We start from the raw sequence: 27764 nt of genomic DNA, 5'->3' as shown, positions 1-27764 counted from the left end.
AATCATAAACATCCTAACCTTAGTTATAACGTACCGTATATGGTTTGTCAAATTGAAGAGTTGTAAGCATCGAATAACAAATTAAAGCAACTATTACGTATATATATATATATATATATATATTAATAAATATTATATTATAATAAGCGCGAATAGCATACATTTTTAGTTAAACCAACGATAGTGATAATAATTATTAGTCAGTGCTCGAATTGGGAATTATTAAGTAGAGAAGCTTAATCCAACAATTTATAAACTGCGTTCCAAGTGAAAAATTAGTTAACGCAGACTCGTGGGGGCTTCGCCCCCCACACCCTCAATCAATTCCTAGTTTTTCAATACTATATTTCACCTTAGTTACAGAATTTTCTATTCTAAATTTCCAAATATAACATATTTAACTATATGTGCCTATATGTAACATATAAGTAAATATGAACTTATATTTTATATTCACCTTATTTTTCGAAATTTTTATTGATATAGAAATAATACCTGCTTACATATTTGGGTAGAAAATAAAAAAAATAATAATTATCACTGATAATATATTAATAATTATAATTTGTGCTACTACAGACGCATACCTATGTCAATTGTGAGCACTAGTTCACAGATATTTACAAACTAATGCTCAAAACAATTTTTATTAAAATTAAGAATGGATATAAGTTGTTGTCAAAGAGAAATCTAATGAATACCTACCTAATGAATTTTACATTTTTTAACATAAAAATATTTTTCATCCTATTTATGGTTTTGACTAGTAGTGATCAACCTTTTTGACTCGTGATAAACTGTTTTTGTAACAATATTTTCACGAATCATGTCACTTTTGTAAGCCATGAAGGAAAAACAATTTTAGCTTTGCATAATATCCCGTGCATAAGTGTGCATATTATTGTTCAATTCATTCATAACTTATTCGAATTCATAATTTATAACTTATTTTTTTCCGCAGATATTTTATAATGCAATAGTTTATTGTAGGTACATAATATCTGCGAACTACTAAATTAGGCATAAATATAAACAAACAATAATACAAAAATCAGCAAGGTATTAGGAAATCTGAACCAGTGGTATTCAACTATTGGGTCGCGTAATCTATGAAAATGGTCGTGACAAGTCTTTTTTGTTAAAAAAAAAAAAAGTTTATTATAAAATTAGAAATTATGAATTCGAATAAGTAATAAATGAATTGAAGAACCATATTTTACAGTACATATAATGACAGTTAAAATGTATTTTTTCTTTTATGACCTACAAATGTGACACGAGTCGTGAAAATATTGTTACAAAAACAGTGAATCGCGAGTCAAAAAGGTTGAACATTACTAGTCAAAACTATAGATAGGATGAAAAACATTTTTATATTAAAAAATGTACACTTACTAGGTATTCATTAGGTTTATCTTTGACAAAACAATTTAGATCCACTCCAAATTTCAATAAAAATTATTTTGGGCATTAGTTTGGTCCGTCCCGGGGGTCCAAGTAAAAAAAAAATTGTTGGGGTACGCAAAAAAAAAATAAAAATAGTAGAGGAGCTCCGTCCCCCTGCGCACCCCCCCACCCCCCAATTCGAGCACTAATATTAGTTGCATTAAAACTATTTTAATAATAACCTATCACTAGAACGAATTATGGTATATTGGTATGTCAATTGGAATATAAATTATGTATCAAGTAACAACTATCAAGAGTCAAGACTCAAGACCATCGACCTACCGGTTTCGGGTTTCCGCCTTCCGGTCTGTACTATTTCTTTGTACAAAACGAGTAGCGGTGACCGGTCCGGGACGTGTGGCGGCGCTACGGCGTAAACACGTGTCGTCCGTACACGAGCAAAATAATATTCCCCGCAGGTAAACGCACTGTGCGTGCGGGCGCGCGCGTCATGTTTGTCGCACTGGCTGGCCCCTTCCCTCCACCGCGGCCGACAAAAAGTCGACTACGACGTCACCACGTTCCAGCGGCAGCCGCGCCGCGATCCATGTGACGCACTGATGTCGGGGGCCGGATCGTGCGCGTCGCGAGGTTCGCGGTGTAACGTGCCGCCGCCGCAGTGCTGCACGCACGCACGCGCGTTCTAGCATACGTGTTTTACTATTATTATTATATCGTATTTTCACGACCACGTCCGAGTCTGAGCAGGAGAACACTTTCCGTTCACAGGCACAGCCGAGAGCACGTCGGTTCATCAGTCGCCTCAGACGGCAGTCTCTCCTCGCACACACACTCGCACGCGCGCGTGGCCTACACGTTAAAACACGTATTTCGTGCAAATCACAATAACATAATAATATTGTCGTTATTATTCAACTGTCGATAGTGTTTTTCATAAACACCGGCGTCCACACGTTTCGTTTTCAACTCGGTCGTCGGTTAGGTTGCAACAGAGCGACGCGGCCGATTCCACACACCCCCGTTGTTCCTCGCTGTCAGTCGTTGTCGTCGTCCCTCACGTTCCGCCGGTATTATTTGCCCACCGCCGAACTTTGTGACGAATAAACACCACCAAACACATTAAATTCACACGGAATACTACGAACGCGCGTCGCAATGGTCCGCCTTATGATGCACCCGGAACCGTCCAACTACTCGTACGTGTTCGACTTCGAGGAGAACTTCCACTACGAATGGACGCGGCAGTGGATGACCGAGAACTGGACCAACGGGTTCTACTACTGCACCATCTACGCCATGCTGGTGTTCGGGCTCCGGCGTATGATGCGCGACCGGGCCGGTTTCCGGCTCAAGGGACTGCTGGTGCTGTGGAACGTGATGCTGGCAACGTTCAGCCTGGTCGGCTTCGCCCGAACGGCGCCCGAGCTGTTCCGGGTCCTCAACAAATACGGACTGCACCACTCGGTGTGCGTCACCAGGTAAGCGACGATCGGCCCACGTGCTTTATGGTGTGTGTGTGTGTGATTGTTTTTTCTTAACCGCCGCATTCTTGTTATAGTAGTAGTAGTGGTATTGTTGTATATTTCCTTTGGTAGTAAATTGTGATTAACTAATAAACACGGGTGAAACGTCTTCGCGGTGACGTGGGGTTCTTTTCGGGGTTTTCTGGCGCCGCCCCCGCTTCACTATTCTTAGGTAGATAATACGACTTCCGCGCGTGTGGTCGCGTTTTTCGGTTCACTGATAACACGCCGCCGGTCTCCCCCCGGCCTAATTCAATAATAACACCCACACCTATATAATGTAATAATATTATGATAGTACGAATGGCTTAAACATTATGCTTCCCCGACCCATCGGTTGGTTCTTTCGGGTGAAAGCAGGCGATTGTTCGGAATTGCGGTTTTACTCAATCATCGTGCAATGGCCAGAAGGTTTTCCGAGCTCGAGTTCCTGAACCGTTGTTTCACACATGGTGATCGCTAGGAATTATAGACTTGACGGACATTTATACCGACACAACTTGTGGCATTGATAATTATTTAATTTTTTTTGTAAATGCTTATGAGTTATGTTGAATGTTGATGTTTTAAGTATTTATTATTATGTTAGTATGAAGTTTTGAAATTGTATAGGTTCTAAAGTTGACGAGTTAGATACTGTAGATAATATATAATATGTAAAAGACGGCCTTTTTAGAACCTTCTTATATAGTTCACAGTAGGTAGGAGGTAGTGGTTATAATTTTAATAGGTAAATAAATGTTTTTTATTTTTAATTGACTTGTTATGTACCTATCTATATCATAATTTTTTTATATTGCAACTACTTACTGTATGTGCAGTTTAGTGCTTTATGTCTTTAAAGAATATATTAAGATACTTTTTATACACTTCATATCAAGTACTTATAAGTATTGTGGTTTGTATTCATCATATCATGTATATAGTATATTTAATACAGACCACTGAATAAAAATATTAAAATCTATAATATATTCAATCAACATAATATGCGCTAATTATAAATTATGATAGGTAGGTATATTTTATATTATAACCAAGTTCTGAATAATAATATTCCGAGTAATATTCCAATATTATTCATTCTTCAGATTAACCTAATTAATTACCCATATTGTTTGATCATTATAAAAATAATAACCTTAGTACTCAACCATTTTTATTTGTTATTGTGTTACTAATTTACGTTAATTTATGAAGAGTAAATAATCTGGCAAATAATGATGTCAAAAAGTTGTCATTAACATTTAAATTATTTTGAACATGAATGATATATTAACTTACTTCATATTGATCCTAATACCTCGAGTAATACCTACTTTTATGCGTACATAATATTATCTCACAGGAAATTGTTTGTATTCAAACTTGAATGGAATATTTAAAATATTTCTTTTATACTCATATCCTTGGAATACTGGTTAATAATTCACCTTCAAAACCGTTTTACAATTTAATAGGTACCTAGTTAGTCTACAATAAATTTTCATCAATTTTATCCTTACTTATATTAAATGTCTATTACATATTATAAATATACAAAGGAACACATAACATATTTAAAAAAAAGTATTTAATAATATACCTAATATACAATTTTCAATTTAATTAGCCACATTTAAAAATTCAAATTTTGTGATAGGTTATGTGGTTTTTTCATGTCTAGTTTAATTGTTTAGTAAGTAAGGTACCTGAATAAGAAAATATGATTGTAAAAAAAAGTTGAAATACCTATCTAATTTAAAAAAGAGTTTGACGTCATCAACTATTCTTTTTGATAAAATAATTAGGTAATTACTATATAATCTATATGCAATTATATCATATTTGCTGCCAAATTGAGGGCCGAAGTGCATTGTTTTAGTTCTAATAAATTATTTGTAGGTAATAGGTATTACTGTATCTATTTGTAGTATACTAGTGTTATTAATGATCTCAGCTAATCAAGTTGATCTTTCATCTTTAATCTTAGGAAATATACTGAGCAATAACAAGAATAAGACATAAGAATTTTCATTTATCTATTTTTATGAGCTTAATTAATTTTTATACCACAAAATTATTTATAATGTAATAAATAAGAGTATGATTGACATGATATGGAATTCTTTAATATCTTAATTGTATGATTTTGTCAGTATATGTAAAATATTTCTATAGGTACTAAGAATTGATTGGTTTGAATAATGATTCCGACAATTTAAACAAATTATTTTAATCCAGCCGAATTTATATTCCTTTTATAAAATAACCTACATTACAATTCGCCATTATCTGCTATTTTTTCTTTTTTTTATGTATTACCCCGTGTATTACTTATTAAAAATTCTTTAACTATTACATTTTGCTTACCTATGTCTATAAATCAATATAGTTAATGTTTTAATCAATGGAAATAGTTTTTTAATAGATTGGTAATAACACCTACCTAATTAAAATTATATTTTAGATTCTGAGCGGAGCGAGGAAGCTATTGTTTTTACAATGGTGTTTATTTTTTTTTTTTTTTTTTTTCTTCTTTTTATATCCTGTATACAAAATTTCTTCCAGAAGGAGTGTTTCGATTTCAACATATAGTACCTTATCCTTTAGCAAATTGGATCAACATGGTACTTTAGAGAGGACATTTTTCGATTTTATCAATAGTTATTTAATGCTACGGGAAAAACCAATGGAAAATTACGAAAAAACGCTAAAAATGGGATTTTAATTTCTAACGTTTTGTTTATCACCATAAAAACGAATAAAACATTATTATATTTTAATATTAATTCAACTTACATGATAAAATAAATAATAAGAAAATATAAAATATCCAGACTGACAAACCGTCTCCGCTCAGAATCGTTTTTCTTATACAATGATATATCATTGAATTCAAGTCTAATACAACCATTATACAATGACCCACTTGTAATCTACTGTACAGCAGAGCGACATCCACTTACCTGCTTTTTAATAAATAATTCTTAAATGTAGGTATAGGCAGGTACCTAATATCACAGACTAAAATAATATGTAAAGTAATACCTATAATAATATGTGATTTGCTGATTTCAATGAAATGATAAAAATTTAAAAAAGTATTTGGCGTAAGTTGAATAATATTTCGATGTTGTTGATTAACAAGATTAATGAGTTTTTGAAGTAAATTTTTAATAATTCTGTTTATTGTGTTCCAAAACTCAGTTCTTAATTTGGTCATATTGTTAAATTATTATGAAACTTATTTTTTATTATAGTTATAATTATTATTATTTTTATCATAAAATGCCTCATTAAGTAATATTCTGGGTACCTAATATTTAAATTTTTTAACATTTTCTTGGATTTTTATCATAAATTTAATATAATATACTTAAGTACCTGAAAACAATTTATACTTTTCAGTAGATATATTTTTCTCTTTTTTTTCATTCAATTAATTCAATAAAAAAGGATTACCTATTCAAGAGTCAGAAATATTGTTTTCTTTAATTTATATAAAAGCTCTCAAATCAATTTTCAATGGTTAATTTAAGATTTATTACCGATTTCTGATTACTCATTTTTACCAAGTACCTACATGGCTACATCACGACATATAATATTAATGTTGGTGTGGCGTTCTCTACAAAAACCCAAGTTCTAGCCCCTAGATAAGTAAATAAAACGAATTTCATATTTTGGTGTCGACTAAATTAAACTTATCAAATTTTATTTATACTGATTTCAGTACAAATGTACCTAATATATATATTTTCATAGTTTGCGTGACTGGAAATATATTATAATAATATATTTATCTCTTGTGATTTCCCCTATCATGATGTACAATTTTATTAGTTTGAATTACAAAATAATAATTATTTTTTATAATTATTATATTTTTTTATTTATTTTCACAATAAAATATTTAGTGTGATTGCGTTCCGTATAATCGGTATAATATGTGGGCAAAAATTGTGTGAGTAGATATCAGCATAATATAATAAATGTGATATCGAGTGTGATATCGACGTCATTTACGTCATTGAAATTTTCCGTAACGTTGTTCGTAAATCGTAATAAGTATGATGAGTAATAAGTAGGGCTCGGATGTTGTTGCATTAAATTTTATAAAATTGATTGCATTATTGCTGTGAAAAAAACCCAAAATTGCACTTAAAAATTGCAATAAAAAAATATTTTGTACCAAAAAAATTAATAAAATATATTAACAAATTATTTTATGAAATGGATTAAGTCATTTTATTAAGTAATATTATAATGTTTTATTAGATAGGTTTTAAACGAGTAGATAATAAAAAAAATTAAAATTAAAACTTTTGTCAGTTGTCATAAAAATTTGGTAAATTGTTCGGTCTTCTTATTTTTTCAGAAATATACAAATAATTTTATCGTAATTTTATTAAAATTTAAAACTTTTTATTTAAACTACTTTTGATTTGTTTTTTTTAAAAAAACCTTACCTTGCCTTACCCTATACTGAACTATTATGTATTGAAACATGCATTTCTCCCAACATTTTATTATTGTATAACAATCAAGTCGGTATTCTTATCTTGTTATTGACTGCAAGCCTAAAAATACTTCCCGTACCTAGTCATATTATAGCTTAATGACCGCGCTCTACTAATTAAATGGTTTTTTCAGTTACCGCCGACGACGACGGTCAAATAAGCCGTCACAACCAACAAAGCCCGACATAACCATAGATTATTCCTGTATAATCTAACAAAAAAAAGTGAAAACCCAAATAAATACATAAAATTGTATTGAAAATGACGACAATCAACAAAATTGTAATAAAATTGAAAAAGGTCAAAAATTGCAAAAAGATGCACTTAAAATTTTTATATATTAATTGGTACTCGTTTGAAACAAATTTATAACCTACTTAGCAACGCATCCGAACAATAGAAAAAAAACAACATCCGAGCCCTAGTAATAAGTAATAACCCCGCTAGTAACCAATAAGTACCAATACAGGTAATTACTAAATAAGTTACTAATATTAATCCATAATACAACGAGTACTATTTTTTTACCTACTGCTACTTATGCAAGTTCTATATTCAATGGATTTTAATTTCCAGTGCATCTTTGTATATTTTTGTTTTTTGTTTTATTGATATCATTACATAATATTGATATGATGATGTCATTGCTTAGATACTTGGATGTAACTAAATAATTAGTAATTTTAAATTTATCTGTCGATATGTTATTTTTTATACTCTAGGCAAACTAAATTCTAATATTTTCAGTCCCTTTTGTATATTATCATATTCGCATAATCTAAAAATACAATTAAAATTTGTTTTCTTATTGGCTTTTAGTATCTGTTTATAACATGTATTTATTGATATAATATGCTGTGAAATTAGGGCAATCGTTTAAGTAACGTTTATCATACCTTGCTAAAATAGCCTACCGCAGGCATGATTCTATAAATACATAAATATAAGACGTGCTATATAACGTGCGACGAGCATCGCTATTCATGTAATTCAAATACAATTGAAATGAATATGCAAATGTATTTTTACTAAGATAATAATGAGTATTAACTAATGAATTAGAATCACCGGAAACTACCTAATTAATTTTTTTTTTTTCACTTTAAAATATTACGTTACAGATTGATTTATCAAAAATATGTCAACATAGTTGTAGCACACTTAAAATATTGAAATGAATACTTTCAGGAAATCAAATATGTTTTAGTCAAGCGATCATTCGTTTTTTGGTTTACTCATTTTTATTTTTCCAAATTTACGAATTATCATAAATGTATTTGGTATATACACATTTAATAATAATGTATAAGTAAAAACAATCTAACTAAAAAAAATTGTATTGCAACGAAGAATATTTTGTAATATGAAAGCAACTAATATTTTATTCTTCAGTTGTAATGTGTTATCGTCTATGTTATCGTTATCACGTGTCACTCATCAATATTAAATTATTTATCTATATATTTCAATTTGAAAAATTATGGGCGTTTTCGTCTAACGTATTATAACTCCGAGGAAGTAATGTTAATGCTGTCCTATCTTATGTGGTTCAAAAATGAAAAATAAGGATATAAATCTATTTGGTCGGAAAAACGCGTAAAAAAGGTCTGGCTAAATTCTAATTTATAACTATCAATATAACATATTTGTGAATAATAATGCATCTAAAATTGATAATTATTACTACTTCCATTTCTATTCTACTCCAGTTCGATGTGATTAACTATGAGATTGGACAATGATTAGTTTTCTTACAGTATATCACTTTTCGATTGAATATTATAATAATAATAATAATATAATATGTTATACTTTGTTACCAACATATTCATTTTGTCATCTTTATCACCTTACCTTCTACGATTTTTTTTTTTTGTAGGTATTTATACAATATTATAGTAGAAAATGTACTTTTTCCGTATACCTTAAAATCAGAGTATACCAATTTTAGATTACCAGATTGGGCCCGATTAAAATATATTATGACCAAGTGATCTAACTTTTGACCATTGACCCTAGTCTATACTTATAAATTTTAGTATATCTATTTAGCACCCCCAAATAAAATAAAATGGTAAAATGTTATCATCAGGTAAAATATTCATATCATTGGCATTGTATTTTGGTATACAGATAAAAACAAAACACGACACGACACGGGCAGTGTGAGCCTAGCTAAAGAAACTATTATTTATATTATAGGTATAGTTTTTATTAATTGATATTTAATATGACTTATAGTTACTTGATAGTAGATTGTTACTTAATGCAATATGTATAGGTAATTCGGGAACTAAATTATTATTTAATCATGGTTCTATTGCATTTACTTTTAGCTAAACATAATTAATCATTTCGAAGAAAACATTTTGATAATTTAACTTAATTACCATATCTTTTACGTTTGAATAGTTTTTTAAATTATTTTATACTTTATAATTATGTAGGTATCTACCTATTTCTAGTTAATTATCAATGGCACTCATAGATTCAAAATAAATAGTTTAAAATAGCTTTAGAAGGTTTTGAAAATGGATTATCCGTTGGGTGTCGGTATTAGCCGATTAGATTAAATGTTCAATAATTTCTAACGTATTTTAATATTATTGTACCTATCGGGGTTAATTATATGAGTTATTTTGTATTCGTGCTTTTATAACAGATTACCGACTTGCCATTTTAAAATATTACAGGTGTTGCTTACTTAGGTAGTAAAAAGCAATAATAGAAAATTGGGTTTGCATTATAATTCTCTCGATAAATTCGAATGCACACATCAGCAGATATTGTTGCTGTGAGTGTTTTAATATTCCTATAGCCTTCCTGTTTCTACTAATTGTTGACAAATAAAATGTTTGTATTTATGCTTTGCGTGGTATTGAATTTTGCGGAAGAATTCCTCTCGTAATAATTGTAATTTGTTCGATGCACTTACGTTTTACTATAATCTTATAATATACAATTTAATACATAATTTAAGCATAATATACTGTGAAATAATATATACAATGCGTATTTTATTTATTTATTCCCTATGATATGTAGGTAATTAGGTTTCATAGTCAAATTATTTGAATTCAGTTTCAACGCAATTTTTCAACGCAATAATTTACCAGTTGAATATGTATTGTATTATTGAGCGGTATACCTACGATCATTTTAAAATTTTTATCTTTGAGTTTAAAAAATACATCAATTGAATTTCTACGAATGTGAAGAAATTACTCATTTATTTTTTTACTTTGTTTTTATGAAACTGTTGTATGGAATCGAACATACATTTTTTGAGACCAATTTTATAGGTATATATTATAAAATTTAAATTAGTAATTATTATTCAATTCAAAATAGAGCAAAATACATAGACATATCTGTTAACAAACTACAGTAAAAAGAATAGTAAAATGTCTATTTTAATCATGTAGGTACTTAAAAAATTTATCGAAAGAAAAAAAATCATTAAAAACTGAGTTGATGACGCGTGCGTTGATAAAATTCATAAGAATAAAACGTTGAACTGCAGCAACGTTCGTTGTATTTTAAACAATTTTTTTCTCCGCGAGAAGTCAAAACGAGGAATGAATAATTATATGTTGTAAAAGATACAAATTAATTTGTATACATTTCATCGGTGGAATCATTCTGAAAATCATTCATTGTTTGTTAATATATTGTTGTTTTGCATATATAACATTATAAGTTGAATTTTGCGTTTTAATATTGTATATAATATATGGCACCTAACAATTTCGACTCAAAGAAGAATTTAACCATTGATTATAAACCTATAAATACTAGACGGTATCATATTATCAATAATACAATCATTACCCTGATCATCGATTAATCATCAAAATGTTCGTTTTTACAATATGTTTAACATCATGTACCTATTTAGTATCGGTTAGCCATAGAAAATTGATTTTTAAATATTATGCAGTTAATACCTAACTAATTGTACTACCAGCCTATAGTATCATTAACTTTGTACTTTAATTGAATGAAATCGTTAAATATTCTGTAATCCGTGTGTGTATTAAAATAAATTTAATATCGATAACAGTTAGTTTGGGAAATTAAGGGTAAAAAAAAGGCTCTCATTCTATCAGTTAGTCCAAACGGTCAAAACATGGTAAATCGTAACACCATGTATAGTGTTAAAATAATAATTAGCACCTACGTGCAATTTAATAATCGTAGCAGTCTGTTTTGTGCTACACAACGGTCTTCCTTTTCAGCTCATCGAACTCTTTCGCATATATTTATAACAAAACGACCTTTGAGACACACACATTGCCTACATGTTTTAATTTTTTTAATCGAGCAGACAGTAATGCTATAGTTGTGTGGTCAAGACAACATACTTTTCTCAAAACCTATGTAAAACTTCAAGTGATTTATTTCGTAGAATTTAAATTTATATACAGTGGCCGGGTCGCTGTACTATTTTGGTCACACAAACTGACTACAATTTCATTTTTTCAGTTTTGAAACAAAAATATTAAAATTTCATATGGTTTTTTTCTCTCAAGGACTTCTTAACCCTTTTCTACTAACACGAAATATAAAAGTAATTATTTAATTACTGTTCTTTGTCTAACAGCAGCGTCTTCCTATATTGGGTACTAAAATTAAGAGCTTTTCTCACCTTGCGAAAAAAAATATTGGGTCGATTTAAATTCCATATTATAAGGACATAAGGTTCTGAGTTTTGTTTTAAGCGATCATAATGTGATAGGTACATTATAATAATGTGGTACATTACTACATTGGTTATTCAAATCTCTCCATCCTAAATTTAATATAGATACTTACTTGACTATTTAATTCAGAAAATAATATTTCTAGAGACTAACTTTTTAACCGATTATTTATTTTAATAGGTACCTATTAAAGACGTTATATAATTTCAACCATTTATTTATTTCCTGTTTCTATACAACTTTAAATATTCACACAACCTATTTTAACCGCAAAATTATAATTACGAAATGTCTGAAAATATAAGTCAAATATTTTTCAAAAAACGTTTTAACTAATTATAGTTAATTAAGTTCACCATTGGGTGGGTGAAACGTGTTGTTGTCTTGTACTGTTGTTACGGGGGCATTATATATTCTTGTTAATAATTTTATTACATTTTGAGTTTTTTTCAATAATAAGTAAACTAAACCTATGTAAACCTATGTCAATAACGTCGAATCTCAAGTCTCAACTCTCTTTTGTTTCAAATACGCCAAACCAGTTTGTAAAAAGATCTTCCTCTTCCTCCTCCTCCTCCTCCACCTCCTCCACATACTCAACATACTTCGCTGTCCGCATCTTTGTTTCCGATGATGCGTGACGGTTTGTCATCGAGCAATAATAGCCATTAAAATACTGGTGCGCGTTGTAATCATGCTTAATCATCGGTGTTTGGCACTGTACAAATTTCCTATCGTCCTATGTTATTGGTTCATCCGAAGGTGGTGGCCGATCTCCGTACGTACACTATTTGTCTAGATTTTCTGTTCCATTTGTAGCTATCTCATAGATGACAAGGTGTCCGGGTTCTGGTCGTGGGTGTTCGTTCTGTCCAAGCTGCCCGAACTGTGCGATACCATATTCGTGGTGTTGCGTAAGAAACCGCTCATCTTCCTCCACTGGTACCATCACATGACCGTGCTGCTGTACTCGTGGTTCTCGTACTCGGAGTTCACGTCGTCCGCCCGGTGGTTCATTGTCATGAACTACTCGGTGCACTCGATGATGTACTCGTACTACGCGGCCAGCGCCATGGGTTACCGGATGCCCAAGCAAGTGTCCATGTTCATCACGGCCAGTCAGCTGACGCAGATGCTGGTCGGCTGTTTCATCAACTACACCACGTACGGTTACCTGAAGGCCGGTGGCCAGCAATCTTGCCGAGTGTCCCAGATCAATGTCACGATGTCGTCCCTGATGTACTTTAGTTACCTGTTGCTGTTCGCCCAGTTTTTTTACAACGCGTACTTCAACAAATCCAAAAAATCGTCCAAGACCAAACAACAGTGATCACGGAAGACATGTGTTATTACTTTTTAGTTATTATACTCACTGGTTTTTTAACGAAGTGCTATTATTTAATATTATTTTGGAGATCAATTCGCTCTGCGATATATTTAATTACAGATTAGACTTATTTTTCATTTTGGTATTATTATACATTACTTAGGTATTATTAAACATAATTATCGTTTTTTTTATTTTATCGAAGCGTTATTCATTCGTGATTAATAATTGTATTATTTTTGAATTTAATATTTCTTTTTTCTTTTCTTGTTGTTATATTCAGGAAAACGTATTATTTTTCCTTCTTGGACAATATTTGTTTTGATTTATAAGCTTAAGCAAATTTAATTTGTACCTATACCAATTACTGATTTAACCTATACTTTTATTCCCTGAAAAAAGTTTAGTCGCCAAATGAACGAGGTGTCGAGGTTGTTTAAGCATTGTTAGTGGATAGACAAGGGCGTACATGCCATATAATTTAGTCTTAAAAATAATGTTGTATTTGCCATGTATTTTAATTTTTTTGTTATTGTTTAAAATTGTACTAAATTGACTGTTGTTTTTTGTATAATATATATGTTGTAATTATTATACAATTTCGTACAGTAATGAATTGTAATTCACCTATAACATCAATTTTAGTTAATATTATTAATTTTACAAAACTAGTAGAGAATTATATTAATTTAGGTATAACCATTCTATTAGGTTACTAATTTCTAGTAGTAAAGAAGTTAGATTGAACAGTGAACATGAGACGCTATACTCGCATAATCATATATAAACGTATATCATTTATAGGTATTGATTAAATTCGTATCTTACTAATGTATGTTTAATATAGGTACATATACTAATAGACACTATGTATAAAATATAATATATTGTCATAGGTGTACACGTGGTTTGGATCATTTTAGATGGTAAAATACTAAATAATGCTGTTTATTTTACCTACCTAATTATTTTTATAAAATAATTCTCAGTATTGTTTAATTCCGTGAAATGAGGATAATTTAAGTAGGTACATTTGTGAATTTAATGTATTATTTTTGGGAGCATATTTGTGGTCATAATTAATGACAATTTAAATTAATTTACATATTTTATATAAGGTATATTTTTGATTTATATTTATTAAATCCAAAAAATCCTTGGTTCATTTGTCTAGTTTATATAGTTAAGACATTTTTTTTTGAAACAATTTGAATAATATTTTGTTGATACAACATTCCCAACATTCCGTCAATGGTTTTGAATGATGACAAACGGGATTTCCTAGTTTCTACATTAAATCAAATTGGTTAAACAAGTGTGGGGGCTGCAGCTGGTGTTAAACTCTCGCTCGTTTTTAAGATTAAACGTAGAAAAATTCCAGTTCTCGAAACAAGTATGCTTGTTTCGAGGCTTGTTTGCTGTAAAATATAAACTCGTTCCGTTTGCTATTTGCGGTGATCACATAATATGTGACCCTGAGACAATGTACCCCGAAAGTGTGCTTATACGACTTCGAAAGCCAGCGCGCATCATCCAAGAGGATTTGGTTTTTCGATTTAGTTTGGACTAATGTGTAATCCAAATACGCATGTACTTTACTTACTAGTTGCATGACATTAACTTACACTGATCGAACAATATTATTTCTAACCCGTGCGTTATAAAATAGTTCGTATTATCTAAACATTATATATACTGAATTTTTTTATTACAATTTCGGCTTGCGAAATAATGATACGTTATTTTCTCGACTAAAAGTTGGTGTGTACAGTGAGATAGAGAGTGTTTACGGAGCACACGTTATTATTGATACACACTACAGTATAATTTAGGTGTTTAAACGTTTTTAAAGGTTCCAATGTTCTGTAATTGATGTAGCGATACACAAAGCAGCGTACTTATAAAATATACATAAAGTATAATAATATGTATTTCCATGGCAAGGTTGTGGGTGAAAACATCGCTGTTGTGCGGTGGTATATATTTGTATTTATGTTTATCCTTTACCGCTCAATTGCGGTCGTAATATAATAAACAATATAATATTCATACTTTATTACCGGTGGAAGACCGAACGTCATATTATAGTATATTAGTATAGCTAGCCAGTGAGTGTTGTGTCCGTAGAAAAGAATTGCGTACTGTGATAGCATAGGTAATCATTATTTAGTAGGACAGTAGGTGCTTATGTAATTTGCATTACTGCCATTCGGATCCGTAGCGAATATAATGACATATTGCCGTATAATGATAGCGCCGCCGCATCGACGTTCGACGCATTTCCGGTGACGGAGAACTGGTTTCTAAAATTGCGGTTTGGTTTTTTTTAGACCTTCGTGTCTGGAGAAGGAGTACGATGGTTAGTCCAAGAAGTAGTTTGTTCTGAATTGTACGTTTTATTTTTGAGGATATTTGAGTCCAAGTCAGTTTTTATTCACCATGTTTCAAGTTGTTGTAGTTATTTGTTATATTACAACGTGGCCGTGGTAATATGGTATTCGTTATGCGTCGATTATATTTTAACAACCGTTGACTACTATTTGTCTATTACCTACGTACAATTGTATTCTAGTATTGATCAGTCTCGCAAAGTAATCTGAATACTTTTATTTTTTTTATTTATTTAGTAATTTACAAAAATACAAATTATATACTTATATTTATTATTTTAAATTTCTGATGATACAGATTTTTTTATTATCCATCTATTTGTTGACTCGTTACTAGCATTATTATTTATTGTAGGTTATAAATAACTAATATAAATACTTATTTGTATATTTAATAGGTACTATGTTCATTATTATCTATAAACGTTAGTTTCAAACCATTCAAAATCTGATATAAATTATCTGGACAAAAATAGGTAACTTAACCTACCCATAACATATATGTAATATTCTTTAGAATATGTATTATGTATTATGAATATATTTTCATCCATTTATTCGAATAAGTATTCTGATTTCTAAATCAAAATATTCTTTTCATGACTGGTATCGATTGTGTGACAGGATGTGTCTTGACGCCCAATATTTCAATATTTTATATCAATGGCGATCACATCAGATATCGGAAGCCTGGCGAACTGTGCGTCAATGGGTTATTGTTATCGGTGACGTTGCGAAGCGTGTATCCACAAATTATGCAGAAATCCACGTTTTATTTATTTTCTAGATTTATAATTGGTGGGGTGGGTACCTCTACTTATAATATGACTACACCTATATGATGTAGTAGATACTTATGTGCCGAGGTTTCAAAAATAATCATAATACTACGTTGGTGTATGGTAATATAATTTATCATGGTTCAAGGTATTCTTTTAAAAGTGTTAGCGGTTTTTGAAATATTTTTTTTAGATAATTTGAAGTCTATAAACAGCATTTTGTATTTCATTTTGCATTTTTATCGAATTATCTTGTTCAAGTCAAATATTTGTTTGGAATTCCTGTAGGTACAAATCGATTTTTGCATAAGTCCTACCATTTACTTATATTATATCTAACTGTATTATTTTTTTAAGTATTTAAAAGAACAACATTTTATAAGAATGAACAATTATAAAAATGAATACGCAATGAGAGTAGGTATTTCACTGTCAAAAGAATCGTCCTGTATAGTAAACACCTAATATGTTTACCAGTAGCAATCGTAATAGCAGTCATTAAGATTAGTATACCTACCTCTAATACCTATGTCCTATATAATAAAATGTTTTTTAAAAATGATGACTATAATTGTTTGAAGGATACGGATTCCTTTCCAGCTGTTGAATAGTTTTCTGTATAGATATTATGCGCACTGTTCACTTTACTCACGGTCGTCGTTTGGGTTGTATTGTGCGTATACAAATTAATTGTACCGATATTGGCAAATCTAGATTCAAACTTTTGTAGTGGGTAAGCTGTAGCCACTTGAAACATTTTAAATGTGTTAAGGAACGTATATTGAGAATATTTATTTTAACTTAAATTTATATAAATGAACGCCCTTATTATCATGTTTTTCAAAACTTTAATTTCACACTGTTTATCTTTTCAATTAATAACAAACTAATTGTTATATATTATAAAATATATCATATATGAAGGTATATTTTTATTTAAATAATCTAACGTAACCAGCTTACAATTTTTATAAATCAAACCACCTGATAATCTTTATATTTTCATTTAAGCAAATTATCCACACTAGTAGCAATCTGAAGAGTAAAGACTCATCTGAAAATCATTTTGGTCTTACAAATGTTGAGTGACAAAAATGGTGGAGATGTTCTCACCATGCGCGAAATTCGCAGAAAATTTGAATATTCGCGTCATCGGTTACGTCCGTCCGTCCGTCCGGTACCTACCAGTTGTTTACCGACGACTGACTTTTTGACGCCCCACAAACGATTGCGCAATGTTCATGAACATACAAATACTTAACAATAAATTATTGTATATGGAAATCTTGAACACAAAAATGTTAACCACATAAACTTTGAACTTCGGTAACGTTAAAAGTTTGTAAGAACCGGGCCTTGAAGGAATTATTTCTAAAAGTTCTATCACCGCTATGTAACACTCGTTTACACATATGGTAAGCGCATTAGAATTATTATAGTGCCATCGCCACGTTCTATCCAAAATATTAAGCAAACATAATATTATGATAAATGATTTGATAAACATTGCGTGTTGTACAAATATTGTAATATAAACTACCCACTGCCCATTTAGATAACAATATTAGTTTATATAGTTTTTAGTGGCGTTGAAGAGGACTAGAGGGGTGATAAATGAATAAAAAAATTGAAAAAATATGTTATTCTTATATTACAAATTAAAATTAAATACCTACTACATTTCCATATCATTCCACTTAAGTAAATCATAGCTTGATATTAACAATCTTGTTAAAGAGCATCAGATTTATCCTTCACACTAGATACGTTTTAATTTAATTTAAATAAAAATACTTTTAAGTATGTTAAAGTATGTGTTTTGTATTAAACATGGAATTTTAACTCGGATATAATATATAGATATGGCGTACTTAAATATAATTGCAATCACTATAATTACTGTTTTAAGATGCATTACAGATGGTAAGCTTAAACAATTTTGGGGGGCTTTAGAAAATATATGATTCTGAAAGTGGGCGGTGGATTACATAAGTTGAGAACCTGTGGTTTAGGTTAACCAATTTTAAAGCGAGATGTGTTAATTTTTAAATTGTTATATTTTACATACTCATAATAATTATACAAATTGATATATCGTAAAAAAGCCAACATACAAACACAAATAATTTTCTTAACTTTAAGTTTGTCAATTCGTTCTAATTTACTATAGCTAACTACGCAAGGTTAGTTCTGCTGAATGCATGTGGGTCAGAGAGAGAAATTAAATAGTGCGCTGACATCCTCTTAATAAATTATAAACTAATTCACGAGTTGCGTACTATACCTATTGCAATTATATTATATTTATTTCATAATCGGGGTATTCAATTCACACTTACATTGTAGGTACATTAAGATTGGTGCGTAGCAACAGAATTTTTTTATGTTCCCAAATGGTTTTTTAATTAACACCGTTGACCCGTTCTGAATATATAAACTACACAATCGCATTAACTACACAGAATCTAAAAATAATTATACTTTTTACTACTAGCATAGATTTGTTTTAAAAATTAGACAAATAGGTATAATTTTTTACTCCTGCTCCGAATATATAATTTTTGACGCCAGTTATACCTAATAATAAAACTAAAAACCAGTGAGCGAGTGACGTGCGCAGATGTAGTAAAGGGTTGCGTTTCGTCCAAAACTGAAAAATGGTGAGCCCTACCCATCCGAGCCGTACATATAATTTTTTTGTCACACTTCTGATTAAATAATACAATTTTATAGCGGTTTAGCGTCTAGGTACACTAATGCGTCATCTAGAACCAAATGGGAAAAACAAATTGAATCATAGATGTTGACGTTAATTTTACTATCAATATTTTATCATTCAATGTTTTAAATTGGTCTCCTCTGCATTTCTCTTCACCAGGCGTATCTTGCGAGAACTGGCAAACCACAATTTAATACCTACTTAATTTAGTTTTAGATATTTAAAAAAAAAACAATTGTTGGCGCTTTACAATTTGCATGAAAATCTTTATTTATCTCTCTAATAATTTGGTTTTTCCACTCGTAGCTACGTTGAGGATGACCCTGTGTCTGGGTTCTGGTCGTGGCTGTTCGTGCTGTCCAAGCTGCCCGAACTCGGTGACACGATATTCATCGTACTCCGCAAGCAGCCGCTCATCTTCCTGCACTGGTATCATCACATCACCGTGCTGCTGTACACGTGGTTCTCGTACATGGAGTTCACGTCGTCGGCCCGGTGGTTCATCGTCATGAACTACTCGGTACACTCGATGATGTACACGTATTACGCGGCGCGGGCCATGGGCTACCGGCCTCCCAAGCAAGTGTCCATGTTCATCACGGCCAGTCAGCTAACGCAGATGCTGGTCGGCTGCTTCATCAACTACACCACGTACGGTTACCTGAAGTCCGGCGGCCCGCACTCGTGCCGTGTGTCCAAGCTCAACATCACCCTGTCGTCGGCCATGTACTTCAGTTACTTGCTGCTGTTCGCCCGGTTCTTTTACAACGCGTACCTCAACAAGGGCCGTGTCAGCGCGTCCAAGAAATCGTCCAAGCAACATTGATCCCGGACGACGGTGGTTACGTCTTCTTCTGCGGCGGCTCCGGCTGCGGCGGCTACGGTGGCTGCTGCTGATGCAAACACCGCCGCTGTCGCCGCCGCCGTGATGCGCCGCTGCAGTGTGATGTGCCGTCGCAGCTGGCCATTGATTTTCAAACACGTGCACTGATATTATTAAATACTATTATTTACGAGATTAATACGTTGCGATAGAAGATCATTATTATTATTATTTATTATTATTACCAACGAGACGAACATGTGCTAATTTTATTTTGATACATTTTCTTGCTCGATTTCTATATTTTTTTCATCCTGTTTTCTTTTTTTTTCTTTCTGTTTATTGTTTTGTAGGAAAACCGTTCGTTTTTTAGACAATAAATATATATTTTTTTTGTATTTTCTACTTAGTTTGTACTTTACTTCCGCAGTTCCGCGAAGAAAAGTCTCGAGTCGCTGATCGATTATAACGGCGGTGTAAGTTGTTTTATAGGCATTTTTGTTTGAAGTGCGTGTGCCTACATAATAGGCCAACTTAGCCTAATAAAAAGAAAATATTATTTTCTAAGAACTTACTTTTTTCTTTAGTTTATTTTGTTATTTTGTTCCTTCCTCTTGTACATTTATTACAGGATTCTCAGATCCAATAGCTGGGCATCTTCACTCAACCATGTAACAGGAATTCCGGATAAGGAGGCCAAGGTCGCCATTTCCCCCCTGTTTCAAGTATTGAGATATTTTTAGGATCCTCAAATTTTGCACCATATACATATAATATAAATATATAATATTGTGCGTTTTAGCTATAATAATTTTACACTAATAGTTAATAAATAAATAAAAATATTGTGCGTACAAAAAATGCCTAATAATTTTTAATTTAGAACAAAACTATGTAGCTACTCAAATTAATTATATCAATAACGAAGAATAATTAAAAACATTCTATATTTATAAGTATGAAAAATATGTTTATAGTTTTATTACAAATTCTTAATATTTTAAAATGATTTAATGAAAAGTCATTAACTGGCGTATTCACCCAGTGCAATAATGTATAGGTTTACTAACCTAACTGTAAAGATTTATTTAATTATACCAAGTATGAGCTGCCAAAACAACGTCTCTAAAACTTGGAAGAATTAAAAACAAATTCAGAACGAACAGCATACAAGAAGACTTACGTGGTTTCATGATATTGACGTCAGAAAAATAATTGGAAAAATGTTTTTAACTTGAATACTCATGAGTTATGACTGTAGGGCTCGGAACTTAATGCACTTACAACAGTGTTTCCCAACCTGGAGTAGCATGAACAGCCATCATGAAGTAAAATTTGTATTTATTTAATTATTTTTATTTGACAATGCAGGGAAAAAAATAAAAATTAATAACGACCGATTATCAGGTATCCATTGAGATGACAAGTTTTAGGGGCAAAACAGTCATAATCTTCGTCGGGGTATTTAATCGTTTTATGCCGCCATGACGTCCGTAAATTATTTGTTTTCAATTTATAGGATGGGTGTGCGAGATTTTTAAAATGTACATAGGGGGCATAGAATAGAGTAGTTTATTAACTTAGAGAAATTAGCTTAGCAATAAATCTAATAGAAAAAAAAAACATGAAAATGCAATAACTTCTGAGCCCTACTTATGAGTTAGATAACTCTAATGTTTTATGAAAATAAAAATATGATCGGAGAAAAATTTTTAATTTCATGTTGGAACCTTAAAAATGTTAATCCGGCTATGCCTTTAGTTTTTCACGTTATGGTTTACAGTTCCTTGCAAAACGAAGCTATATTTTGGTAGACAGTAATTAACCAATTTATATCGCTTTGGGTATTGGGTACTATACAGTCGATGTTTGAAATGTGTCAAGTTGTGCGGACAGAATTTTCAATCGACTCGCGCCGCATGCCTTCGCAGAGGGCACCTTCATATATTTAAATCTAGAGAGCCTTATATTATATATATATATATGTTAAGGCTCTTTATTTAAATTTAATTACTGTGACGAAATAACGATTATTTCCTCCGTAGGATAGTAAAGTTGATCTCGAACTGTATTGTACATTGTTGGGATAGTAATAAAACGTCTGTAGCCATAAATGAGATACCGTGTTCTTCCACAGTCCCCCCCCCCAAAAAAAAAAAAAAAAACCAAACAAAACCATCCTTTCTTTATCAAAATAAGAAATGTACCCTGATTATATATATTTATTAAAACTTGAAAATAGGTACGGGCAGATTATTAATTTTAATATCTATCATTTTCTGACCGTGAATATTTTTCTCTATAGGTATTGATATGTATAAACATTAGATATGAAATAAGAAATCATGTGATAAAATATAATTAGTAAAATATAATTTTTATAATAATTTAGAACTTTAATAACTTCAAATTATAATATAATATAGGTATAATTATAGTAAATTTTTCTAAATACATACCCAATATTTGTTACAAATAACAAGTAACTGAACCTGATTCGTGATATTTTAAATCATTTATGTATATGAAATAAATGAGTTGAACATAATATATATTCATTAAACGTAAAACACTGATTACCTCAAAAAGTATTAATGTTTTTGAAAATATTTTTTTACATATTTTACAAACTATAATTTTATTAGATGATTATAGGGCAGGTATACCTACTGCATATTGAAGACTGTTTTAGTGCATATATTATATAATATGTTCACAAATACCTATCTAATATGTTTTTGTACCAGGTTCAGAGCCAAAAATAGAAGTGTTTCCTATTTTTTACATCAAGGAATTATAATATTCTATAAAATATCATTTGAAATATTAAGATACTCTTAACAGAAGTGTAGGACAGTACTCTTATACAAACTTCATGTCCCCACAACAATAATAAATTATGCGCAAACCTTCAAACCAGTGCTTATATGCTAATTAGATTATGAGCGGAGCGAGGAAGCTATTGGCTTTACAATGGTGTTTTTTTTTTATATCCTGTATACAAAATTCCTACCAGAAGAAGTGCTTCGATTTCAACATATAGTACCTTATCTTTTAGAAAATTGGATCAAGGTGGATGGTACTTTAGAGAGGTCATTTTTCGATTTTCCCAATAGTTATTAAATGCTAGGGGAAAAACCACCGAAAAATTACGAAAAAACGCTAAAAATGGGATTTTAATTTCTAACGTTTGTTTATCACCATAGAAACGAATAAAAAATTATAATATTTTAATATTAATTCAACTTACATGATAAAATAAATAATAACAATATAAAATATCCAGACTGACAAACCGTCTCTGCTCAGAATCGTTTTTCTTATACAATGATATTATATCATTGAATTCAAGTCTAATACAATCCATTATACAATGACCCACTTATAATCTACTGTACGGCAGAGCGACATCCACTTACCTGCTTTTTTTATTTTGACCCAGCCTCTTATGTATGTAAAAGCCAACAATTAATATTATTGTTTGTACATGTTATATAACTAAATAGAAAAAATAAATTCCTAGATAGGTAGGTACCTATTTAATACTTTTCAACAAACAATAGCCAATAGGCAATAAATTTAATATAATTAAATTCTAACGTTCAATTGGTAGGTCGTAGGTGAGTAGTAAAAATGAATTACAATCCACAGATTATTTGACTATAACAAATGATAGGTATAAATATAGGTTAATATTATATAATAATTATAAACGTAAATGTCTGTATAAAAAATCGGCATCCCTATGAAAATGTCAACAATCGAAGAATTTTTACTATACATAGGTATATACTATATAGGTAGGTACCTAATTTCAAAATTCTTCGTATTTTTTTTACATCAGCACTACTCCAGACATTAGTATTTCAAGGTGACGAGTTTCAACTGGATTGTTCAATCATTGAACTAAGTATAGGTACTATAGTTTCAAGAAAAACTGGATTTTGTCGTATTGTATTTACCAATAATATCTGTTTGTTAAAATTTGAATAAATAAATAAAAACAATGAACATTTTTCTTTAACAAGAACCGGGTTAAATACATTTATATCATTTTGATAGGTAGTAGAAAATCTCGTTTATTGATTAAATTTTGTTATTATATACGCAACACGCATGATTAAATATTTTGTCATTTTAGTGAAATTAGGTTTTTTCAAATTTTATCGATTCGCATAAAGTGTACGTATATACAGGGTGATTCCTTAAGCGTAAAACACTCATTATCTCAAAAAGTATTAATGTTTTTGAAAATATTTTTTTAAAAAAACAACATTTTTATTTAAAAAAAAATCATATTTTTAAATAATTGTTTTCCTTATATTTTTTAAGTTTTTTACTTTTTTGAATGACAACAGAGTTTTAATTTAATTTTCCAAAGTAGAATATTTTTGACAGAGTTTTTTTTTAATTGTTAAATTGAATGTTTAGCCTTTAGCTATAGATTAATTTGCTGCAATTGGACACAATGCTCATATATAATTAAAAGTAAGTAAACAATTCAATAATTTTTAAATTTATTTATATGGAATTACTTTTAAAATATGCATAATAATTCAACAATTTTACTAATATATTACGTATTAGTAGTTACTTACCTAGATGTTTGTATTTTTTAATTATTAGGCAGGTACCTATATAAATGTATTTTTTTATTTAATTACATTTTAAATATTTTGCAATAAACGTATTCACAGCAAAAAGGTAATTATTTAATCTAAATATATTGTATTGCGTAAAGGCTCTTTATTTTTAAATTTGATTTCTATTAGTAAATTACAATTTTTTTTTTGATTTATCATCAAAATATGCAAACATATATGAAACATTATTTTTTTGGGTTGAGTTGTATTCCTGTATGTATTTATACTATTATGATTTAAATTTTTGTCGAATCAGTTTTGGAATATGTAGGTATGTATAACTTCTCAAGAAATATGCGAATGCATGAAGTTCCGAGCCCTGTAACTTATCTAGGTTAATTTTTTTTTTCTTGTAGGTTTATACTAATAATAGTAATAAGTAACATATTATCATATTCACCGATGATTACTGTTTAGGTACCTACTGTATATCAATCGTGGACAGGAAGTACCTACCCATTTTACATCGGGGGAATTGATTACGTCGGTAGGTAGATACCTATTTAAGATAATAAATGTATGAACTATAATCTTATTATGTCGTTTTATTTTGTATTAAAATATAATTGAATAGTTATATTTTAAAAACTGCGTGATATTAATATAGGTATAATGGTAGCTGGGAGGGGAAAATGGAGTAATATAGTAAATGTTAAAATCAAAAATCCATATAATATATCGTTTTTTTTTTGTTGTCATTATATTATTATGATTCGTAATCTTCGGTAGTAAATTATACACCACAAGCATTGTCCGCAATGCCCTTTGGTTCGGTTGAGTAGAAAACCTTGATTAAATATACTTGGTGGATTGATATCCATTAACTATCAAATGCAGTAGCAATATTCGAACACGATGGTTCTGAGTAAAGAGTTAAGTATAATATGTAAAATTTTATACACATATATCACATACTTACCGGTTACCGGCAGTGTAGATATTTTTAATACGAGTTATTGTATATTTATTATACCTATTACATTTTACTAAAATGGCACGGCGTGAGTATTGTAAATGAATAGTTTTTGAATTACGGAAGTCATGTAGTGACTAAACACGAGACCCATATGTTTTATAAGCTTATTGCAAATTATCGTTGTTATTGTAAAATATACCTGTTGTACCTACCTAATGTACCATTTTAAGCGTTGATCAATTTTCAACTGCAAACAACATTATATTCTGACGAGGAATTAAGAACATGAATGTATAATAATACATGGTTTGTGCTTGTACATATAATATTATATAGCCACGTTTCATGTTAGGTTGATAATTTATTTTTCAACGCCTATATATAAACCGAAGAGATTTAAGTTCTCCTAAAATTATTTTAACAATATTATAGTTTAGAATTCTTCAACAATAGTATATTATACTATATAAAGTATGTACGTAATACACTAATATCTATGTTTACCTACACTGTTTCCAAGAGTACCTACCTAATTATTTTTTTCAGTCGGTTCAGTAAAGTTAATTTCCAACTTTAATTATGATAGAGTTAAATTTTTTTGTTGACTATAGTCGTGTGATAATATATTCTCATATTGGATGTGTTGGACATTTAAATTTCAAATAGTTTTTATTAACTATACAACGGCCGTCTCAATTATTCTAGCGTCTTTTGCTCTGCGAGAAGTCAAGTAAGACGAGGCCAAAATCATTTTCTATTAAGACGAGTTAAAAAATTACATTTCATTAGCATGTTAATGTATTTCATCGATTATGAGCCTCTAAAACAATTCCTAGTTTGTCAATGTATTACTTTGTATTGCTTTGTTCGTGACAGCGGAAATGGAATTTAGCATTTTCGTATAATGGCGCGTGACATAATATTATTTTATATTTGGTTCAATGAAGAATCGATCGACATTATGGTCCTGAAAAAAAAATTCAAGTTCATATTCATAATTCTATGTGCGGGGCATAATCAATAATGTCGATGGTTTGAAGTTACTTTGTCAGAGAACTTTGACATTTCTACTAATAATAATGTAACATTCGTTCTTTAAAACTATTATAACTTATAAGTAGGTAGGTATATACCTAAATATTTAATGTTAGTGAACACACGTTACGGGACAGGGTGGTATAGTATTGTGATAAACAGTTCCCAGTAACTACTTCCCACCCATACCCTGTTTTTTAAAGGAAAAAAAAATAAAAACGTAGATATACAATTTCAACACACATTTAAATATTGGAAGGTAGGTATACAAAATATACAATTTCATAATGTCCTACCTATATAATATGCGTATTTGCATACATTTCAATCTCTTTACCAAATAACCAAAGTCATATAATATTATCAATCACCTATCAGGTCCTACTTATAGGTAGGTACCTTATTTTATATTGAAAAACTCGTATATACCTACCCATAGCCTATAGGTATATCGTACATCGTACATAATACCTACATACCGTGGTCGTTCAACAAACAATAAATTATCAATTATTATTTATTATAAATTGTAATAAATATTACAATAATAGGATCTATCGCATCACCAATGGCGCTTTGCCATTAACATTATAGATTACCTAAATTCTTTGGTCTATCATTGGATTATAAATAATTATATTATCAATATATCACTATAACGGTGTTTTTATTAAGAGTTTATTGATCTATCGTATACAGAATATCGTGAATGAATGTTCCGTTCAGATTGCACGTAGGTACGACGTCACGCTGCTGCACCTATATATGCAAGGCTGGACATTAACGAGTTAAAAGTTAAAATTAAGTTAAAACGTAAGGTTAATTAACTCGTTACTTTTTTTTTAAAAATTAACTTTAAACTTAATAAGTTATTTTTTTTAAGATTAACGTGTTAATTTCAAGTTAATTTTATCATAAAAGACAAAAGTAGTATCTGAATTAAGTGAATTTTCGTCCGAAGAATAATGCACATTTTTGATTGAGGTTTTTACTT

General features: G+C 30.3%; 1 protein-coding gene across 2 annotated transcripts; it reads left to right on the top strand.

The window, feature by feature from the left end:
* The first annotated feature begins 2110 nt into the window (after window positions 1-2110).
* On the top strand, window positions 2111-21037 carry Elovl6 (ELOVL family member 6, elongation of long chain fatty acids). Of its 2 annotated transcripts, none has more exons than XM_008181571.3 (2): window positions 2111-2888; window positions 12958-14100. In XM_008181571.3, the coding sequence occupies exons 1-2, from the start codon at window positions 2566-2568 to the stop codon at window positions 13466-13468; spliced, it is 834 nt and encodes a 277-aa protein (XP_008179793.1). In that variant the 5' UTR covers window positions 2111-2565; the 3' UTR covers window positions 13469-14100. The 2 variants fall into 2 exon arrangements, with proteins under 2 accessions (XP_008179793.1, NP_001156725.1); NM_001163253.1 differs by lacking the exon at window positions 12958-14100 and adding an exon at window positions 19660-21037 and having other exon boundaries at window positions 2164-2888.
* Window positions 21038-27764: the final 6727 nt, after the last annotated feature.

This window comes from Acyrthosiphon pisum, chromosome A1, assembly GCF_005508785.2.
Source record: "Acyrthosiphon pisum isolate AL4f chromosome A1, pea_aphid_22Mar2018_4r6ur, whole genome shotgun sequence".
NCBI classification, from domain to species: Eukaryota; Metazoa; Arthropoda; class Insecta; order Hemiptera; family Aphididae; genus Acyrthosiphon; species Acyrthosiphon pisum.
This window is presented reverse-complemented; position numbering and strand designations above follow the sequence as displayed.

What these genes read in the sequence shown, in the direction of transcription:
- Elovl6 (NM_001163253.1), top strand. Translation starts at nt 2,566, where the DNA reads ATGGTCCGCCTTATGATGCACCCGGAACCGTCCAACTACTCGTACGTG. An exon ending in CACTCGGTGTGCGTCACCAG is followed by an intron (nt 2,889 to 19,659) that starts GTAAGCGACGAT and finishes TTCCACTCGTAG; the next exon opens with CTACGTTGAGGATGACCCTG.